The sequence below is a fragment of the Carassius gibelio genome, chromosome A1, assembly GCF_023724105.1.
Source record: "Carassius gibelio isolate Cgi1373 ecotype wild population from Czech Republic chromosome A1, carGib1.2-hapl.c, whole genome shotgun sequence".
In the NCBI taxonomy this organism is placed as follows: Eukaryota; Metazoa; Chordata; class Actinopteri; order Cypriniformes; family Cyprinidae; genus Carassius; species Carassius gibelio.
Genome location: NC_068371.1, coordinates 29,133,785 through 29,155,004, shown reverse-complemented (window position 1 = coordinate 29,155,004; position 21,220 = coordinate 29,133,785). Strand labels below are relative to the sequence as shown.

The window sequence follows — 21,220 nt, the reverse complement described above, 5'->3', positions numbered from 1 at the left end:
TAAATATTGACCCCATACTTTTGAAAGTTAGTTTATTTATTATTAATATAAATGAGGGTTTCTGCAGGTTTTAATAAGATCTTAATTCACCATTCCTCAAATTAAGGCCTTAAAGCAAAAAATCGTAAATTAATAAAGTTATTATGTTAAATGTTGCAGTACAGATATCTAAACATCCCTACATAAAGATTTAATTATTTCAGATAACAAACTGAGGATAAGAAAACTTAAGCAAGTTTGTCTAATTAAAATACCATTTTGAGACCATAGAGGCATATTGTTCCTTTTTTTTTTCTTAGCTTTTCTTGGTCTTAAAAAGGTCTTTGAAAGTCTTGTTGTTGGCTTGTTTGATTTTACTGACACTTTTGAAGAAAACTATTTTTGATTTACAAAATAATGTTTTAAAGTTTATTATGTAGTGGTGGTCTTGTCTATGATTTATAATGTGAACACTAGTTTGTCATTGCATGAATGCAATACAGTACAACCTGCTTTGACTGAAAAATTTGAATACCATCGAATAATGCATTTGTAGTTGCTGCTTTTGAGAAATTGCAGCTCACATTCTCAGCATCTCTTGCTACAGTGGTAAAGAGCTGCCGTTAGTACTCGTGGGAGTACAGTGGTTCAAAACCAAATGATACTATGTGACAAGAGACCTGCAGAAACGAAGGGAAGGGGAGCTTGAGTTCAGACCAAGTACTGTATGAAACACCCTACACTACGGTAAAAGAGAAAGAGTTATCAAAGACCTGTACATTACACACAAGTGTGGCATCCATGACAGCGTATCATCATTAACTAATTGGGCAGAGAAATGAAAAGGCCATCTGTGTAAAACCATGCCATGGTCAGAGAAGGAGGGAAGGATCTAGACTCACAAGATTTATAGTTACATTGTGCAGTGCTGCCAGCCAGCTGTGTGTGAATTTGTCCATCTCCTCGTCTACATTTCCACTCCCTGCTATTCCACTGATGACTGTAACTCACCACCAGCTTCATTAATTCGGAATGCACCGCATGTGAGTGTTTCAAACTGAAACCTATTTGCTGGCTGGCAATAAGCTATGGGGACAATGAGCAAGCTCTTTTTATTCCCTGAGAAATAGTAGGATCTTTGGGGAAAGTGTTGATTATGTAACTGGAACACAATCTGGCCTTTGTTAAGTTTTCATCGACTTTCACTACAAATGATTTCGGTGCTCTCAATTCCAACAAGCACTCAGCTGTTGGTTGCAAAGTTGTACTATTGCTTTTATCACAACATTCCATGAAGACGGCACAGTAATGAGGCATATTAGATGTGAGAAATAACTGAAAAGTTTTTCCTTTGCATTTTTGTCAAGTTTTGAGATGACAACACATGGACAACATAGTCCCTCACATATACCTATAAACCAAACACATAATTAACATGTGCATTATGTCTTAGTTTTCACAAATTTGCATCATAATGGTATCATTTTCAAAACCACACACTTAGAAATCATGTTTTCAAAAGTTTGCATTTCCAGGCCCCCAAAATCCAATTGTCTTCTAAATGAATGGCCAAAATGCATACAATGTTTTTTTATTTTTATTTTTATTTTTTTTAATGTCGTGCAAATATCTCCTGAATGTAATATTTTGCACAGGTTTTTGTTTAGGGATAGAGAATGGGAATATCATTAACTTGATATAAAAGCAATGAGATATGAGACTGCCTCATTTATATTGTGAAACCAAAATGTGCGTGTATGTGTTTATTATATTAGTAAAAATAAGCATTATTTCATGTTGACCTAGCAGGGTTTGATTGGAACTAGTTGGTGACATCCCACCCAGGCATGTAATTTCCGAAATCCGAAAATCCTAAGTGTATTCAGCGGTTCAGTTTGTATGGATTTGCTGGACATTGCTGGATGTTTATTCCAGACTGGTATTTTCGCAAGATCGCATTGGACAGATGCTGCTACACCTGTGTGTGCTTGACATGACAAATGCCCATAGGATTATAGGTATTAGCTTTCAGAGGGAGTGGGTGCGAAATGGAATGATTGGTTGTAAAAATTGATGTTTGGTAAGTTATTATGAGCTGTAGGTGAGGATTAGTTTAAGCAGATAGATGCTGCTTGTTGGTATGTGACACAGATACAGTGGTGATTTACATACTGCTTTGCTATTCAAGCATCACATTTACAGACCGTGATTGGTTTTTCCCGAAGCTCTACCTGGAAAGTAAATTAATTATGCATTTGTCAGGTTTAGCAACATGTGAGGCAACAAAACAGAACAGGAAAAAAAAAAAGCCTTGTTTTTGTTCTATCTCCCTCATGACTTTACCCTCATTCAAATGCTGGAGATTGAATTTGCTGTTGTGGCTTGCCTTCAGAAGCACGTTTGCTAACGTCAAAAATGCTTGCAAAAATTCGAGCCGTTTTCTAAGTTGTTTACCCTAAGGGATCAATTAACTGATTGTGAGTCTAGCACTCTTATACTCCTAAATATGCAAACATTCTTTGACTGTTAAAGAATGTTTAGCAACTAATGATGCAAATGTACGCTGTTAATTATTTTGCACGCAATCGTAACTTTTGCAAAGCTAGCTTGGATGCTACAGGGGCATCATTGGAAAATGAAGAATGTGGGAGAAGGGCAAAAGATGAAACACTAGACACAACATCTTTTTTTTAGTGCAGTTTGTGTTGTTGCAGCAGCAGCAAAAAAAAACAATTGCATTTTGGAATTAGTAGCAGCACAAGGCATTAATAGTAATAATAACGTGAACTGTTTCTCAGTGGATGACTCCTCGGTTCTGGAGAAACTGAGCGAGAGATTAACGGCTGTAATATGCACCATGTCTAACTGAAGTAGATGGATTTGTGTCTCTTAATGCTAAGCGCTTAGGATCATGTAATTTAAGCTTAGAACACCACTTTTTATTCATCATTGCTTTGATTAGTAATGCAGAATGACTTTGCAAGGAAGATCTGGCATGTAGCTCTAAATGTGCCCTTTTAGAGGATTACATTGTGTAAAACAGCAGACAAGCATAAGTCTTCAACCTTACTGTGTAATTGCATGTGTGATGTCCGTTCACAATTGTGTAGCAACAGGTTTTAATTCCATCTGGTTGCTAATAGATGTGTAACATTATATATATAGCAATGACTTTTTAAAAACAACAACAACAACATTTCAAATAAGGCTGTTCTTTTGAACTTTATATTCATCAAAGACTAATCAAAACATTTGAAGTAGTGCATCACAGTTTCTACAAAAATATTAGCAAAAATTGGTTTCAACAGTAATAATAAGAATTAATAAAAAGAAAATGAGTAATAAAAAAAAAAAAAAAGTAATAAAAAGAAATGTCTCTTTAATACCGAATCAGCACAATCGAATGTTTTTTGAAGGAACATGTGACACTGAAGACTGGAATAATGTAGCTGAAAATTCAGTTTTGCAATCACAGAAATAAGTTGCATTTTTAAAACATATTATAGCAGAAAAAAAAAAATATTTAAAAATGTAATATTTTTTCACAATATTACAAGTTTTTACTGTAATTTTGACCAAATAAATGTAGCCATGGTGACCATAGAAGACTTATTTTGAATTTTTTTTTTTTTTTTTACAATTTTAACAACTAATTTTGGGACCTATATGATTTTTTTTTTTTATAAGTGATTTACATTAGAATAACATTTTATGAGGTAACAATTTTATAAAAGCAATAAGGAACCTGAGGCTGTGCAGTATTTTGAATATATTCATGACAGATGGGTCACTGTGTGTCGTGCTTAAAGGCCTTCACAATATATGATGGCCTCTCGTACCTCATGGATCATGATGTAAACATGAGCAACCTTCATATACATGTGCATGCGCTCCATCAGCTCTGTGTGGGATCTTGTCTCAGTCTATGTACTGTATGTCTCTACGTGACTTCTCTTTAGAGTGTGTGTTTGTGTGCACCTTTACCTCAGTTTAAGTCAGTTGTTTCAGTGCTGTTAAGAGCTGCATTTCTCAGCTCACTGCTCATCCAGATGGCGCATATCTTTAGCCGGATTCCCGCCTGTCACCTCGCTGTGTCTAACCTCCCTCTTCATGTCTCGCGTGAATGCTTCCTGACGGAGCCTCCCAGGCGTTCTGAACTTCCCTTAATGTGGAAAACCCAATTCCATTGCCAAGCCAAGAGGCCGTTCAACTTCTCAGAATATTCATGGGGGCTAATAGTTTTGCATGTCTTTTGTATTTGTTTTACATAGTAATGGCGGAATAGTTAATCATGGCACTTGAGCTGGGAACATGTTTGGAATAATATATATTTTTAAGAAGTCTCTTATGATCACCAATGCTGCATTTATTTGACCAAAATACAGTAAAACATTACTTTTATGAAATATTAACATTTAAAAGATGTTTCGTATTTGAATATATTTAAAAATGGAATTCATTCCTGTAATACAAAGCTGAATTTTCAGCATCACTACCTCAGTCTTCAGACTCACATGATCATTCAGAAATCATTTTTAATTGGTATCAGTTATTATTGCCTCTCAGTCATTAATAGTGTTACTTATTATTACTTAGTCTCTCTCTTATTATACTCAGTCAGGCCCCTCTCAGTCACTGGGCCCTGTCCTTCTTTTAATCCTGGTTGCTACACCCCTGCCTGTAGACTGTATTACTGTGATGAATTTTGCAAATATTTTATATATAATGGATAAATGCATATGTACATAGTACTAATTTAGAAACTTTACAATTTAATCAATCGGGCACAAAAATAACACACTTCATCTTTAAATTACTATTAAATAACTTTGTATATTAAGTATGTATGTGTTTATTTACTTTTGCTTCCATAATAAGCCAAGGTTATGCACACTTTTTTAATATTTTTTATTTATTTATTGTAATCCACTTATAAGCATCTATTAATGAAGAAGCAGTTTTCAGCAGTAGTACTTTTTTAATGTTATGTTGTTCTTCTGTGTTTCCCTGTGGTTACCTCATTTGCTTTGGAGGGCACGGTGCTGTGCCAGACAGGATTCTGGAGGACTGTGCCTTTGATAAAGTGCCCATAATAACCAAATCAATTTATTAATTTCCATGGGCTGACTGGCTCATTGGGCAGATAATATCATCCCATCAACTGTTGCCCCACTGCGATGCACAGATGCTCTCTGATCTTACCTGACGCTGTCTGAACCAGGTTTGATATGATGGTCAAAGCAAACTCAAAAAGACTCCATGGGGGAAATAAATAAATAAATAAATAATACTGAGTAATCACATGCCATTGGAAGCTAGCCTGACTTTGATGAAACAAATTACACTTTACATGAAAATATTTTTATTCTGTGCCATTTCAACCCAGAATTAACTACTCAAAAAGTTAATTAATGATAAAGGATATAGTGACTTAGAGGAAACATCTTCAACAACAGGCAATTGTATGTCCCGGGGCTTGATTATTATTAAAACAACGTTTAATGGCATTTGTTTTTGCTACATTTAAAATATCTTAATTAGTAATGTTAACATTAGTTAACAATGAAAAAGTAACAATGGAACAATATTAACAATACTTAAAATAATAATAATAATAAAATAATAATTATAATAACAAAAATGTATCTGGTAATAATATTTAATTAACCATGGGTTATCCTCATGTCTTTCGTGTGTTGGCTGTCAGCCAGTTTTCAGTTATGGGCAAGTAGCTGTAATTCTGCGTGGGGATTGACCATTTCCTTGGTTTGAATGCACGTCCAGGGGTTTCCAAAGATCTTAATTGAAGCCTAACGAACATCAACTAATTGACTGCACCTCTGCTCTGCTCTGTTTTGTTAGTTTTGTCTGGAATTCATCTGGGTCCGTCAGTTATATTGTTTTGTGTGGATTTAAGTGGGAGGGGTTGGCCATGGTACCTACTGTTGTGTTCAGTTCTTCATTTTTCACAAGAGTGTGTGTGTCATGGGTATTGACTGTGGGGTAGAAATCTGATGGGTCTTCACTGGCCACCTGCCTCTTTATTTCGTTATCTTATTGTATTTTATTTGTATGTTACAGGTAAAGACTTGTGATGTATTGAGATCTTGTGTGAAGTGTTGTATGGTTTTTATGAACTGAATGGTGGTAAAGTGATTTTTGTTATATATGAACAATAACATTTATAAGTATATAAGGTATAACATATTGTAAGCTTTATCTAACTTCAAGTTTACTTTCAAAGTCCACAGGGAAGAAGCTGTGTAGTTGAAAACAGCCTTTATGAATGCAGCCATACTGCAGTTTTGGCAAACTTGAGTGAAGGTTTAGAGGAATGAACAGTTATTGGCCTGGGTGTCAAAGATAACCCCAACCACAAACAACAGTGATACACGATTTGCACATATTTCACCATGCTACCTTCTGCCTATGTCTCAGGATCATGATCATTGAGCATGCTCTTAGCTAGAAAGGGAAATGAGGAAAGAAAGGATTAGTGCAGCTATTGCCATCTCAAGCTATCTCCACAGGACGCCAGATGATTTAGAGTGCTGTATATAAGTGCATCAGGAATTTATAGCTAACTCAATTAACCGGTATAAAAGTGAATTATGAAAATGGCCAGACACAGGAACAATAACACTTGGTTGCTCATTTCCATAATTTCATAACCTACTCATTTTGACTCATTCTCCTTCTCTGCAGGGCAGGTCAACACTTCACTGGAGTAGGCGAAAATTCTCTGAAAGTATTTAAGAGGTGTTTATATGCATGTGAACACTCGTCTGATAATTTTTTAATAGATTAATTAAACCGTCAGAGGAATGGTTTGAGATAAATATAAGTTATAGGTGAAGTGTGTCACTTCAGAGCCTCTAGAGTTTTGGTACTGGAACTCAGACTGTTTTTTCAATTATTCAAATTAATAAATTCAGTGAACGTCAGAGAATTAACATATCTACTCATTGTAATCTATGGAGAAATATCTGTATTTGGACTCCCAAAATAAATGTCTGTGCATAAAATAAAAAAAAAAATAAAAAAATAAACTCTAAATTACCTGCATCTTTGAACTTAGCTCAGCTAGTTGTTACTTTTGGATTTAGTCAATCTGAGTCCCTTGAAATTCACACATGAGAAAGCTAAATGTGTCCTCCTGCCGCTAATTTGAGTCATAAATTGGGCTAATCTTGCCATCTGCCTTGCTAGCATAAACATTTCGTGCTTGACAGATCATTTAAACACTGTAGAGATCTCTAAGATTCTGAACGCCTAGCTTCTGGAGACCAATCTGTTAGTGCTGAAATTCTCTGAACTATCCTGGCACCATAACACTTACTTATTCTTAACGTGTTAATATTCATTAACACATTTGACCAGTCGTACATTTGTCTGATACAATTTTTTATGTATTAATTACATAGGCTATCAGCACACAGATGTGAATAATTCATAACATACTGCCACCTAGATGTATTACATTTTTCTCTAACTTTTATTTGTAATTAGTTATATGACTCATAAATAGCAAATGTCATATTGGCAAAATCTAGTTGAAAAAGTCTTAATACTCACTAACCTTCACATCCGGTCAGCATATCACAAGTAAAAATAAAATAAAATAAAATAAATAGAATCGCAAAAGGTTTTTTTAAAAATAAACTTTCATATGAGAAATAGCATTTCATCAATGATAAAGGGACTACCAATGAAAATGAACCTTTAGGCTAAATTGGGTTCATTTAAATTCATGAATGTTGATTAATGTACATTGTCCCTTTCTGAAATAAATAAATAAATTGTATTTAAATTTGAAACTAACACTTCTGCATGAGTGTTTCCAAAGCAATGGCTGAAGGAGTGAAGGGAAATTTGACATCTTTCTCTCTTCTGACCAACTTAATCAGTCACTCCGTAATTTTTTTCTGTCTTTTGTAAAGTCATAGAAATGCTATTTTGGATTTTTTAAAATGTATTTTGCCATTGGAGCCAATGAGGACGTAAACATTTAATTTGTTGTATTTTTTGTTCACCACCATTGAAGTACACCCAACCATGACGACTTATCCTTGTGAGAATGCCGTAAATGTCCATTAATCATGCAGCCCTAATTTGAATACTTAGAAGATAGATCCAATCAGTTGTCTGGATACAGACATGGACAAATGTAAACGTGTTGTGTTTTGATAGGGTGATGCCTTGTGTAAACAGGGCTTCCATTGGTGAGTATAGTATTTATTTCTTATGTAAGTTAACTTGAGCTAAATAAAACCTAAGCAGTTGAATCACTTTTGCCTGTTATTTATTTTACAAACTGCAGCCGTTTGTTTCACGTGTCTCTAAAACATACCCAGATTAATTGCCTTCTTATTTCCTGTCTTTTTCTGGCATGGCTCATCCTTACCCTCCTCCTTCAGCAAACCATGCCTGATATTCCCTCTTCTCTCCATCACAATTTAATGGAAATGATCCAAGTGTTCAGGGCGTTATGCAAATACGTGCTATAGATTTTCTTTTTCATTATAAGTACATTATTAAAATCAGCTCTCCTCTCCCTGTTCCCCTCACCTCCTATTAGAAGGCCCCAGAGTCTCTCTGTTGGCAGTCAGTGACTGTCAGCAGTGGGTCCTTGCTGCAGCTAGTGATTTATTGATGTAAGTGGGAAGCTATGAAGCCGACTTTGTGACAGCTCCGAGCTTTTAAAATTGAGTGTGTCATCCGGCTGATGAATGACTACAGGTTGAGTTCACCCAGCAGCACAATATGTCAACGTCCACGCTTATGAAGGACCCAGTGGTCCATAGGCACTTACATCGACAAGGGATACATACAAGCCTCACCTACTGTATCCGGTCTGTCCCATGTGTTTGGACAGGCTGTGTAAAATGTGAAAGACCTGGCAAAATTTGAGATTTGATCTGATTACGCACGTCTTGTTTTGAAAGGTCTAAAATATTGATGGGAAACTGAATCTCCTGTTTGAGTTTTTGATTTTCCCAGTGAGAAAAAAAGGGTTAGTCAAAGTATTTTGCACATCAGTAGTACTAATTCAACAGAGGAACACTAGCAATGTTATAGTTTCCACTGCAACTTTGATTTTGCCAATTCATTAAGGCTAGATTTATTGTGAAGGCATTGATTTTTATAGTTTAACTTACTAACCAGCTTAGACTTGCATTGGTAACTCATCAGTGGACTTTCCATATTCCATATTTATGCATTCCAAAAGCACCTCTTACCGGTAGAGAATCAGTTTGCATGTTCAATAAGCCCGTCTACAATTTTTGTTCAGACCAATGCAAAAATCCACCCACATAATACAGTAATCAATACATCTGTGTTCCTGTAGCTCAATTGGTAGATCACTGGGATATCAACCACAAGGTTGAGGGTTTGATTCCCTGGGAACACATGATATAAAAAATTGATAGCCTGAATGCACTGCATCAGCTAAATGCATAAATTTAATTAAATTAAATTTTTTATTTAATCTGACTCATCCCTTTTCTTAAAATAAAAATAAAAAGTTAAAAGTCTTTAAAGCTTATCTACTGTATCTATCCATCCATCCATCTTTCATATGACTGACTGTACATTAACAATTCTGAATAGTTCAAAATAAAGGCAAACAGGGTTTTTTGAAGTAATCATTAATATAGCTTTTTCTTTGACAGAAATGCTCACAGGAGCATTAGTTTCTGTATCCTGTCCTCCATTAGCTATCAATAATCACGATGAATCTTAGTTGAAATAGAGTAGAGCTTGACTGGGTCGGTGCCTTCTCACTGTTGGACTAGAATAACAACGCTCTATTCCCGGCAGGGGGGCGATCAACGGTGGCATCAATCAGTGTAATAGGAACAAGACAAGCTTTGCCATTAATTGTGCGGCTGGGCATGCAGATACACAATTAGAGCAGTGGAAATTAGGCCATGTGTTTAGTAACATGTAGGGGTCATGCTGGAATGTAGCCGGTTGGTGGGATGTGTAGAGTCAGTATGGGGTCTTTCTGTACTTCTTTGGCACTATGTTCAATATGTTTAGCGTTAAGCTTCTGGTAATGCATGGAAAACATGACACTGTGGGTCATAGGATCTGTTCTCCTACTTCCCACTCACTTTGACACATTCAACTGGAAGTTTTTTTTTTAGTACTATTTTTGTTTGTTAGTGCATTTTTGCCTGTTTTATTAGGGCAGCGAGAAATGGAGGGGGCAGGAAACTGTGGAATATATTTTTATTATTAATATTAATATATTTAATATTAAGTCTATGACTCATGTCTATGATTAAGCAATTTGAGAGTTTAACCTTTAATGTATTTTTTATGTTTTTATTAAAATTAGAATTTCAGTATTTGGTATGTGCTTTTGTCATGTTTATCAGGGTTTGTTTTATAATTATTGCTATTTATGACTTATTTATTTTTGTTTTAGTTTTAATTCAGTTTCAGTTTTTGTTTATTTCAGGTTACTAATGTTAGTGTTTAAGCTTGGCAACATTTATAAATTGCATTTTTTTCTTCTTCTAAATGCATATTTGATTTAATTTCAGTTTAATTTCAATTAACATATTTCTCGAATAGTTTTAGTTATAAACAGCAAAAAAAAAAAAAAACCTGCTTAGTGATATGCCTTGGCTCCTGCTGTAGTTTATTTCCGTTTGTAAAACACTATATTGCAAATAACGTATTTTTCGGACTATAAGTCGCACCTAATTCGCATCAGTCCAAAAATACGTCATGACGAGGAAAAAAAAACATATATAAGTCGCACTGGACTATAAGTCGCATTTATTTAGAACCAAGAGAAAACATTACCATCTACAGCCGCGAGAGGGCGATATATGTTTTCAGTGGTAGGCTACAGGAGAACTGAGCAGCATAGAGCGCCCTCTGGCGGCTGGAGGCGGTAATGTTTTCTCTTGTTTTGTGTCAAATTAATTTTGATAAATAAGTCGCACCTGACTATAAGTCACAGGACCAGCCAAACTATGAAAAAAGTGTGACTTATAGTCCGGAAAATACGGTATATAGAAGCAAAGGCTCACTTTAGGAATAATATTTAATTAAACTGAACTGAAATATCAGCTGTCTGTATTTGGATTCTTGTTGTAGATGAACCTTTTGAACTCTGTGTATTTCTGGGTTTGATTCAGTGATTGGAGCACTCTTCTCAGAAACAGTCTTTTAGATCTCATCAAAAGCACCAGTCCTGGTATTGAGCATCTGTGTGGTGCTTCCAGCTCCTGTCAGTAAACAGCTTGTGATGGTAACTCTCTTTGTGCTGTCTTGATGTAATGTTCTGTGACTTGTCAAGACGTACAATGCAATCTTCAGATGTTTTCTTACTCTTGTCTGTTCATTTAGAAATTTGAACAACTACATCTATGTCTCTTTAGAAATAAAGGATGACTACTCCAGAACACACTTGACACTTTGTATTTGTATTTATTTTATTTTTTGTAGCGAATTACACAATGTCTCGGAATATAGAAAAACGATCCCTTCAGGGTTTTCTGAACCAAGGACATATTTCATAAGTTCATAACTGTTCACAGGACCCAATCTCACTTTTCAGAGCTGAATGGTTTGGCTCAATGCTTCATTCAAAATATCTATGGAGGGAATGAATGGGAAACCCAGACAGCAGAACATTTTAATCTGCTTCTGCTGTATTCATACAGCTTGGACATTCTCCAGAAACTCTAGCTATTTGAGACAGACTGCTTGGATCTATTGAACCCAGTTTGAAATCTGCCATTCTAATGGCTCTAGAAAGCACTTGAGATTGAAGGTATAGTCCATGGACTGAGATCCGTGTACTGACTAGAGCACAGTGGAGCAGAAATCTCCCAATGAATTCTCTTCGGACCTGAATGGACTCATCTGATCCATTAGAATTCCACTGAGATTCATCTTGCAGCTTCAAGTCAAGTCCAAATAATTCCATTTAGACACATTTTAATGTGTGTTGTGTTTCATGCACTGCTAGCTCCAGGTGACTGCTGAACCTCGAATGATCTATGCTTTAAATTTCTGCCAGTTGTCTTTCCTTGTTTCTTTCTGTTGCATGCCTCTGGTCTGACACATCTCAGAGTTTGAGCTATTATAATGCATAACAGACATTTGGAAGGATAGTGTTTTGATAAATACAATTTGTCTGATTTATTGTCTGAATGCATCTCAAAGGAAATATTTCAGTGATATTTCAATAATAATAATAATAATAATAATAATAAAACGTTTTAACAGAAGTATATGAATTATTTTGGCAAATATTTGGCACATATATTTACAGTATATACAGTATATACAGATATAGTACATTTTATTATATACTTTTACATTAATTCTTTCTCTCCCTTTAATTGTTTTATTTTACAAAATATATTTTAAACCACAATAAAATATTAAAATAATAATAATAATAATAATAATAATAATAATAATAATACACAAATATATTCCTTATGATGTGATCCCTTTCACCAAGTTTATGTGCAATGGGTTTTATTTCCCACACTATTAAAATGGCATATATTTCTTTTCCATTGTGTTCAATTACCTAGAAAAGCCCAACCGTAACCAAACCGAGTTCTCTTTAACCCATGACAACTGATTTCAAGTTTGTGCTTTTTTGCTCAGAGCTTTGAAAAGCACACAATAACTGTATAATGAAAACAAATTACAATGACAATTCAGTTGCATTAAGAGAAAACGCTGTTGAATGAAATGAGGAAATTTTGTCTCTAAATGGTTACATGGCTTTAACTTAACAGAGCAAATGATTGCAGATTTTAATGACTGCCACTTTCTTTTTTTCTCTCTCTTTCTCTCTCTTTTTTTCTCTCAGTTGTATAGCTCATTTGACTTTGGCCGAAAGTGGCAGCTAGTTCATGAGCGAGTGACTCCAAACCGCTTCTACTGGTAGGTGGTAGAGTCACAGTCACACCTCATCTCCATTTCTCACACGATGTCACTAACTTACAATTTTATGGGCAAACAGGCAGAGTTTAGCCGAGTGCTGGGTGACATGATAATGTGGAAAATATAGATATATAAGATATATGGACGCATTCATGATATGTGGAAAGAGTGAGTTGAAAAGATGGATAATTCAACCATATCCATCTTCTCAGTTGCTCAAATTGGTCTAAAACCTTTGTTGCACAACTCCACTCTATTCAGTATCAAGACAATGAAGGAAAGGGAGAAAATAAACATAGCTGAGGAAGATGGAAAGAAAAAAGAGGCATAACGATGGCTGAGGAGAGCAAAAGAGAAAGGAATTGTCCATGGTGCTGCTAGATTTTACTTATATTTTTATTATTGAGAAAAAGTTTACACAAAAAGAAATGGATAGTACCTTTGAACAACAACAACAAAAATAAATTCAAACTGATCCAAACCCACATGAGATCTAGACTCCAGTAGGGCCATCTGGTCAAATTGTGACTTTTTTTTTTAGGGGCTGCACAATTTGACAATAATAATAATAATAATAATAATAATAATAATAATAATCATCATCATCATCATCATCATCATCATAATAATAATCATCATAATTCTATACTTTAATTTAGCTTTTATTTTATAATGCAGCAGGAACAGTACTATTTTACATGAAGTGGTTTATTTTATTTTTATTATTTATTTATTTTATTTATATATATATTTTTTAATGCAGATTTATACAGTGATTTTTGAGAAATTTACATCATTTTTTCAGTCAACACTGTCAATTGCAAGAAGAGTATTAATGCAAGGATTACGAGATACATTGACATTCTTTTTCAATGCATTCTTACCATAGTGGTCAAATCCCACAGGAAGTAGCTAAGACTATGTGTAACTTAGTTCTGAACACTGAAGGATGTTTTAGACTGTTAGTGCGAAAGCAGAGCTTTTATCCGAAGTTTGCCTTCAATGTGAGAATGAATCACAGAAAACGGGTACACTGGTACAGCCTATTTGAGCTATAAAAGACACTGTCTAGTTAATGGTAGGGTTGTTTAAGGGCTGGTGCGTCACACACTCATGTTCCCAACAGGTGTCATCAATCTTATTTCTCCTTCACTGTCACCATCATGCACAAATATACACCTAATACATGGGTTTTAGACACACTTCTGTTACCTGCTGCAAATTGTACTTTGATTCTGTTCCCCATCATGTGGCTTTTTTTTTTACTTTGTTGGCTGAAATGGACCTTCAGTAAGACATCTGTTATGGATTTTTCATCTCTGTGATAAAAATGCTTTCTCCTTGCTCTGGTGTGTCTAATGCAGGTCAGTAACCAGTCTGGACAAGGAGTTAGATCTGGTGCACATGGAGGCCCACACTCCTGATGGCCGTGAGTTGCTTCTCTCTGTCTTTGTCTCTATTCTTCAACATTGTCCTGCAGTGTAGTAGTATAATTTTAATTCATACCAATGACTCAAATCTTTTGATGTAGAATGATAAAAAAAGATGCGTCACTGACCCTCAGGTCATGGATGTAGCCCTTATTTTATTTAATTTTATTTTAATTTATTTTGTTTTGTTTTGTTATTACATTTCAGACTGCAAATATTGTTTAAATCTCTCAAAATTGATTTAAATTTACGGTAACACTTTAGAATAAGGTTCCATTAGTTAATGTTAGTTAACTACTTTCGTTAACATGAACTAAGCAAGAACAATCCTTCTACAGCATTTATAAGTCTTAATTCATGTTAATTTCAACATTTACTAATGCATTATTTAAATCAAAAGTTGTGCTTGTTAACATTAGTTAATGCACTGTGAATTACCATGAACTAACGATGAATAACTGTATTTTCATTAACTAACATTAACGAAGATTAATAAATACAGTAATAAATGTATTATTCATTGTTTGTTCATGTTAATTAATACATTAACTAACATTAACTAATGGAACCTTATTCTAAAGTGTTACCAAATTTACTCATCAAAAGAACATCAAAGTCGATATTATATTATATTATATTATATTATATTATATTATATTATATTATATAAAGTTTAAGCATATATATGTGTAAATAAATCATTGAAAACAGAAAACTTTCCAAAAATTTTAAATGATTTGATAAGAGTAATTTTATTATTTACTCAACAGATTTGTTTGATAAAGTTCTGGCAGATTCTTGCTTATGCCTCTCTCACTCTGATTCATTTTAGAAAAGAAAGAGCCGTCTGATTTTTACTCCTGCTTTACTCGTACACTTTGTCTGAAACAATATGTCCGAGTACTTTTACATGAATGCCTTTAGCAGACGCTTTTATCCAAAACATCTTATAGTGCATTCAGGTTATAGTTTTTTTTTTTTTTTCAGTATGTGTGTTCCCTGACATTTGAACCCACGGCTTTTTGCGCTGCTAACACAATGCTCTACCACTGAGCCACAGGAACACACATACTGGTAAAAGAAACTCTATTTTCATTCAATGTTGTTCAGACTGAAAACATTGACTGGCTCAGTGAAAATGTACATTCCTGTAGTTTGCTCATTCATTCAAAGAAATTCTCCTTCACAGTGCACACTAAGGTTATTTCAAATTCTCTTTTTCCCCACCTTCCTTTCACATCCCATCTATTAATCTACCGTACACTACTCCTTCAGTTCTGATGCTAGAGGAGAAAAAGAGATGAGATGAGAGCCCATGAGCTTGGGGATGGATTCTGAGGCTGAGGATAAAGCCAGTCCTGCAGGCAGCTAGACAGTATTACCGTAATGATAAGCACACCATCTGATAGCAGATTAATATAGGACCTGGACTCTCTCCGCCTTGCTTTCTCGCACTCCACCGATAGCAATAGTTAACAATAACAATAGTTCATAGCAACCAAGCTTCCAAAAACCAACATTGGGTGACATGAGGATGAACAAATAATGCCAGAAGTTTCAGTTATTTTTCCATTTGATATTAGATACATGATTCTGAATCTTCCACCTAATGTTCCTTGAGAAATTCAGAGGAGCATTCAGAGGTTACTGAACTCCATGCCCCCAGAAACAGAATCTGATTAACAGCTAGAATCCTCTTTCCGTCTTTCCTTACAACAGATTGTCAGTATGTGACATGCAGAGCTCAAGCCTGCTCGGAATCCAGTAGGACATATCCATTTTCTGGTTATATTGAGACCAACTCTCTCGTGGTTCAAGATGAATATGTGTTTGTTCAGGTAAGGACCAGAGATCACTTACTTTAATATATTAATTATATATCAAATATTTAAAATATGAAATAATATTTTAAAAAATCATATACTGTATTTTATCTGCTTCTCCTTTTTCATATGTACAGCGTATTACTGGACAAATATGTCCCCCAAAATCCAGAAGCCCCCTCTTTTTTTTTTTTTTATAGTTTGCTACAAAATTGTTTTATTGTTCTAGTCTCTCTTTTCTTCATATGCAGTGTATTACTGTTTAATCCATTTACTATTGTAAATGTTTCCCAAACTGCAAGTCTGGACGTCAGAAAAAAGCCTTTAAGCCTTTTTATGCATTTTTTTTTTTTTTTTAGCTAGAGAATTACGTTTGGAAGGTAATCAGTGCTGGAATTATTGTTTTAATAAAGAGCATCTTCTGAAATCCTTTAGAGCAAAGAAGCAATTATTTTTGGATAATAAAATGACATCCACAATTAATATAAAGTTAAGTTTGGCTCAAATAAAAAAGTACAATGATAACAGTGTAGCCCTTTACCATTAGTCTCTGAGATAAGGACTTCCTAGAACACCTGATCTGTTGGTGTTTCTCAGTTTGTTCCCACTGCGAAATGCTCTGTCATTCCCATTGCTCCTCATTTATAAATTATGAAATGTGGAACACAGTGTGATATATAGTACATATAGACTATAAAAAGTGGGATCTAAAATTTGGCATATACAGTACTTGATGAAAATATCTAATTATACTGAGGCCCTCTGTCTTCACTCCCATGGCATTGCTGCTCATTTGCAAGAAGTTGAACTCTACTCACCTTTGTCACATCGGCAACGCTTTGCACCGCTCATATCACCTCAAATCTCCAAATCTCGTTGAAAATGAATGACTTCTGCTTGCTTTGGGTTGCAGATCACTCTCAGTGTGAATATACCTTAAAGAATTAGTTCACCCACAAACGAACGTTCTGTCATAATTTCTTCACCCTCATTCCCAGTCACAAACCAAAGTTTCCTTAATGTTCAGGCAAAGTTTGTGTGCGTAAATATGTATGTGTTAATGTGTCATTTTTGGCTCCCTAGTGGATCATAAGAATAATCTTAAACTCAAGGGACAAAGTGAAATGGTAATGGCCTACATTTCCAATTCCAATCCGGGGCAGTTTTTGAATATATTAATTTCCATCTTCGTGAAAACAGTTGTCTTCGAAACAGTACATATTAGGGTGGGAACTATACCTATAGAATACAAATAATTCCATTCGAAGTCATGGCCAAAACTTCAGACTGGGAATGATAAATTACAGGATTTCCCAGGCAACAGAAAAGTTCCTCACATTGATGGCAAGTTTCAAAATATTTACTCACTATACCCTCTTGGAAGCCTAACTGCAGTGCAGATAACAAGTCCTGCAAATAAGAAGTGGACGTTCAACCCCAATGTTTTGTCATGCCACATCATAGTCCAAAGAATGTGAAACAGAAAAATCGATAATCCCAATTTCTTTCGAAGTTCAACTGCTCCTGGAAACCATCGATCCTGGCTGCTCCTTCTTTCTGTTGCACGCAGAGCGGCTTTATGGAAACACGTTGGGCATGCTGTTTGTTTAGAACTTTCCCTAGACCACCGCTCTCATTCTTTGCCTCTCTCTCCTCATTTATTGAATGCACATAACCCGCTAAGAAACATAACTTTTTCTGTCATATAATCACGGAGCTGTCATATTTCCATGTTCAAATCAGAATCATGTTTGGTGTATATATGCCCTCTAATTGAAATTATGAAAAGAGGAATTGAACGTGTCTGCTACTTTCACAGACACCTTTTGTGCTGCAGAATAATCATTTATTTCATTCTCCATTCCTCCGTGTGAAGCTGTAGATGTGACAAGCTCCTGACACTTCCTTAACAACCAGTGTGTGTTTGCTATAAGCGCTATCATTAGCACAAACAATCCCCCTCGGAGCTAGGTGGGAGCGGGCGCGTTGCTTGCGAGAATCAAAGATTTCTCTTGACAGAGAATAATGAGGATATTGATTGTCCTACAAGATATTTACCGCTCTCCACTCTTGAACTGGAAAGGGCATCGGCAAAACGTGACCAGGCAGTATCCTCCAAATCATAGTGAGGAGATTCTTTGAAACAGGTCGTTCCAGATATAACCTGCTAGCTCCGTTACTGAACTTCAGATTCCCTCTGAATTTACAGCATTGTGTAATGTGCTGGAAAAGATAGTTAGTTAATTACTCAGATTCTTATTGAGTGTGCTAGGCCTCGGTGTTGCCAAGTCTGCGGTTTTCCTGTGGAATTGGTTTACTTTTGCCACGGTTTTTTTTTTTTTTTAGTCCACAGGTTAAAGTGATCTCTCCCCTACCACTCCCACGCTATTTCACTATTCCCCCCAGAACGCAATTTCGAAAGAATAAACCATCAACAGAAGGGAATACAGCAGAGTTTTGGGATAGTTTTACATAGCAGTTGGTTTGGTTTTGTTTGGCAGACATGACAATCCTGTTATGTTAAAATGCACAACCCTTCGTGTTGGGATAGTTTAATCTATGTCCAGCTATTCCCATAAAGGTCCAGTGTCCTGTAGAGTTTACCTCTAACCGGATCCGACACATTTCTTTTGGGGGGGGGGGTGGTTCTATTGAGTCTAAATACCTTGATTAGCTGGTTCAGGTGTATTTATTGTACTTGGGGTTGAAGTTAAAGGGTTAGTTCACCCAAAACTGAAAATTATGTCATTAATAACTCACCCTTATGCTGTTCCAAACATGTAAGACCTCCTTTTATCTTCAGAACACAGTTTAACATATTTTAGATTTAGTCCGAGAGCTCTCAGTCCCTCCATTGAAACTGTGTGTACGGTATACTGTCCATGTCCAGAAAGGTAAGAAAAACATCAGAGGGTCCGTTCGAATTTTTTGAAGCATCGAAAATTCATTTTGGTTCAAAAATGTCAAAATGACAACTTTATTCAGCATTGTCTTCTCTTCCGTGTCTGTTGTGTGAGAGAGTTCAAATCAAAGCAGTCTGGATATCCGGTTCGTGAACGAATCATTCAGTTCACCAAATCAAACTGAATCGTTTTAAACGGTTCGCATCTCTAATACGCATTAATCCACAAATGACTTAAGCTGTTCACTTTTTTAATGTGGCTGACACTCCCTCTGACTTCAAACAAACCAATATCCCGGTCAGTCAGTCTATTGTTCGTTATCTGGCTTGGCTCGGTGTTCATCTTCAGTTCTCTCTTCACAGCAGTTCAGTCAGTGTACTGTTTGAGAGTGCATGCATTACTCCGGGATATTGGTTTATTTAAACTCTGCTAGACTGTAGCCCTCCAGGAACAGGTTTGGACATACCTGTTTTAACCCAACTTGTTTTACCCAGTTCTTCGTTGCCAGCACTGTTGGGAACGTTACTTTAAAAAAGTAATTAGTTATAGTTACTCACTACTTGTTCCAAAAAGTAACTGAGTTAGTAACTGAATTACTCTATAATAAAAGCAACTCGTTACCAGAGGAAGTAAATATTTGCGTTACTGTAAAAAAAAAAAAAAAAGTTTGCAGTTTTCACAAGTCAGTTGAAATGAGTAGAACAGACAGGTGTTCGAACATAACTTTCAATATTTATTGCACGTCAACAGACAGCAAGAGTTTTATCCTGCACTTCAAGTATTATCTTTGTAAGAAAAGTGTTTTTGGCCACTAGCTTTGTAGATGCGTGTTACACATTACATGTACACATTACATGCACGTTCTTGCCTTTGACTACAATTAATTTAAAGTAGTGCTTATATCTACACCTTGAAAATGCCAACTTTTCATCGCATTGCTCCTGACTCACCATTTCTGCTGCTGCTGCGACTGTTGCGTGTGTGTGTGTGTGTGTGTGCGTGTGTGTGTTTGGCGCCGCTGACCCTGCCACGTGTGCCGGCATGTGTGTAAAAACACTGGCTCTGATTGGCTACCATGAAACACATGACTCTGCCTTAGCCAATCATAATCGCTTATCTCGCTTATTAACCCACCTCCTCACTCGCTGTGTGAGCCAGGGGTGCGTTCAGATTACATAGTTTATTAAATCAATGCATAGTAACGCACCGCATTTAACGTTCAGTAACGTTAACGGCGTTGTAACGACGGGAAAACTAATTAGTTAGATTACCCCGTTACTGAAAAAATAACGTCGTTACCTAACGCCGTTCCTTTAAAACGCCGTTATTCCAAACACTGGTTGCCAGCTACATTTAACAAAGCCAACATTAATATTTACATGTCAATATACACCATTAGTGTTGCATAAAATTACTCATAGCATGATGAAGTTTTTGGTAATAATGCCCACCTCTAAACTTTTCTTCAAAGTACAAGGACAAATTTATAGTTGCTGTCAGTAGATTTCCCAGTGCTTTTTTTTAATATCTGAAATATATGTGCTATTTTGTCTTTTCCATGCAGGTGACGACTACTGGCAGAGCAAGCTACTATGTATCCTATCAAAGAGAACCTTTTGTACGCATTAAAATCCCCAAATACTCCCTGCCCAAGGTAAGAGACTACTTAAAAAAATTGGTTCACACTTTATTTTAAGGTCCAGTTCTCACTATTAACTAACTATTAACTACGACTTTTCCTCAGTAACCTCCTAATTACTGCTTATTAATAGTTAATAATGTATAGTAGTAGTAGTTAAGTTAATGCACTGGGTAATTAAGTTTATATAATATGGTCCTGTAGAATGTGCTTTTTAAGTAGTATTAAACAGCCAATATGTTAGTAATATGCTTGTTAATAAGCAACTAGTTAATAGTGAGAATTGGTCCCTTTACTAAAGTGTTACCAGAATGAATTATCCAGATAAGACAAATAAAATATTTGTATTTATTATAAGACAGCTAGATTCGGAAGGAAGCTTGAGAAGAGGAGAAAGGCACAGTTCAGCAGCTTCCTGTAAGATGTGATGCTCTCAGCAGTCATGATGTTAGTGGCCTTGGCACTTCATTCCACCAGAGAGGAACAGAGAGGGTGAAGGTTTTGGAGATTGACTGTTTC

General features: G+C 35.6%; 1 protein-coding gene across 1 annotated transcript in view; it reads left to right on the top strand.

Annotated features, from left to right (window-relative positions):
* LOC128017734 (VPS10 domain-containing receptor SorCS3-like) overlaps positions 1 to 21,220 on the top strand; it is a 179,691-nt gene that overhangs the window by 108,652 nt on the left and 49,819 nt on the right. Inside the window, exons 5-8 of the mRNA XM_052603204.1 lie at positions 12,833 to 12,906; positions 14,271 to 14,335; positions 16,056 to 16,174; positions 20,627 to 20,716. Coding sequence (XP_052459164.1) covers positions 12,833 to 12,906; positions 14,271 to 14,335; positions 16,056 to 16,174; positions 20,627 to 20,716 — 348 coding nt within the window. The remainder of the gene's footprint in view (positions 1 to 12,832; positions 12,907 to 14,270; positions 14,336 to 16,055; positions 16,175 to 20,626; positions 20,717 to 21,220) is intronic.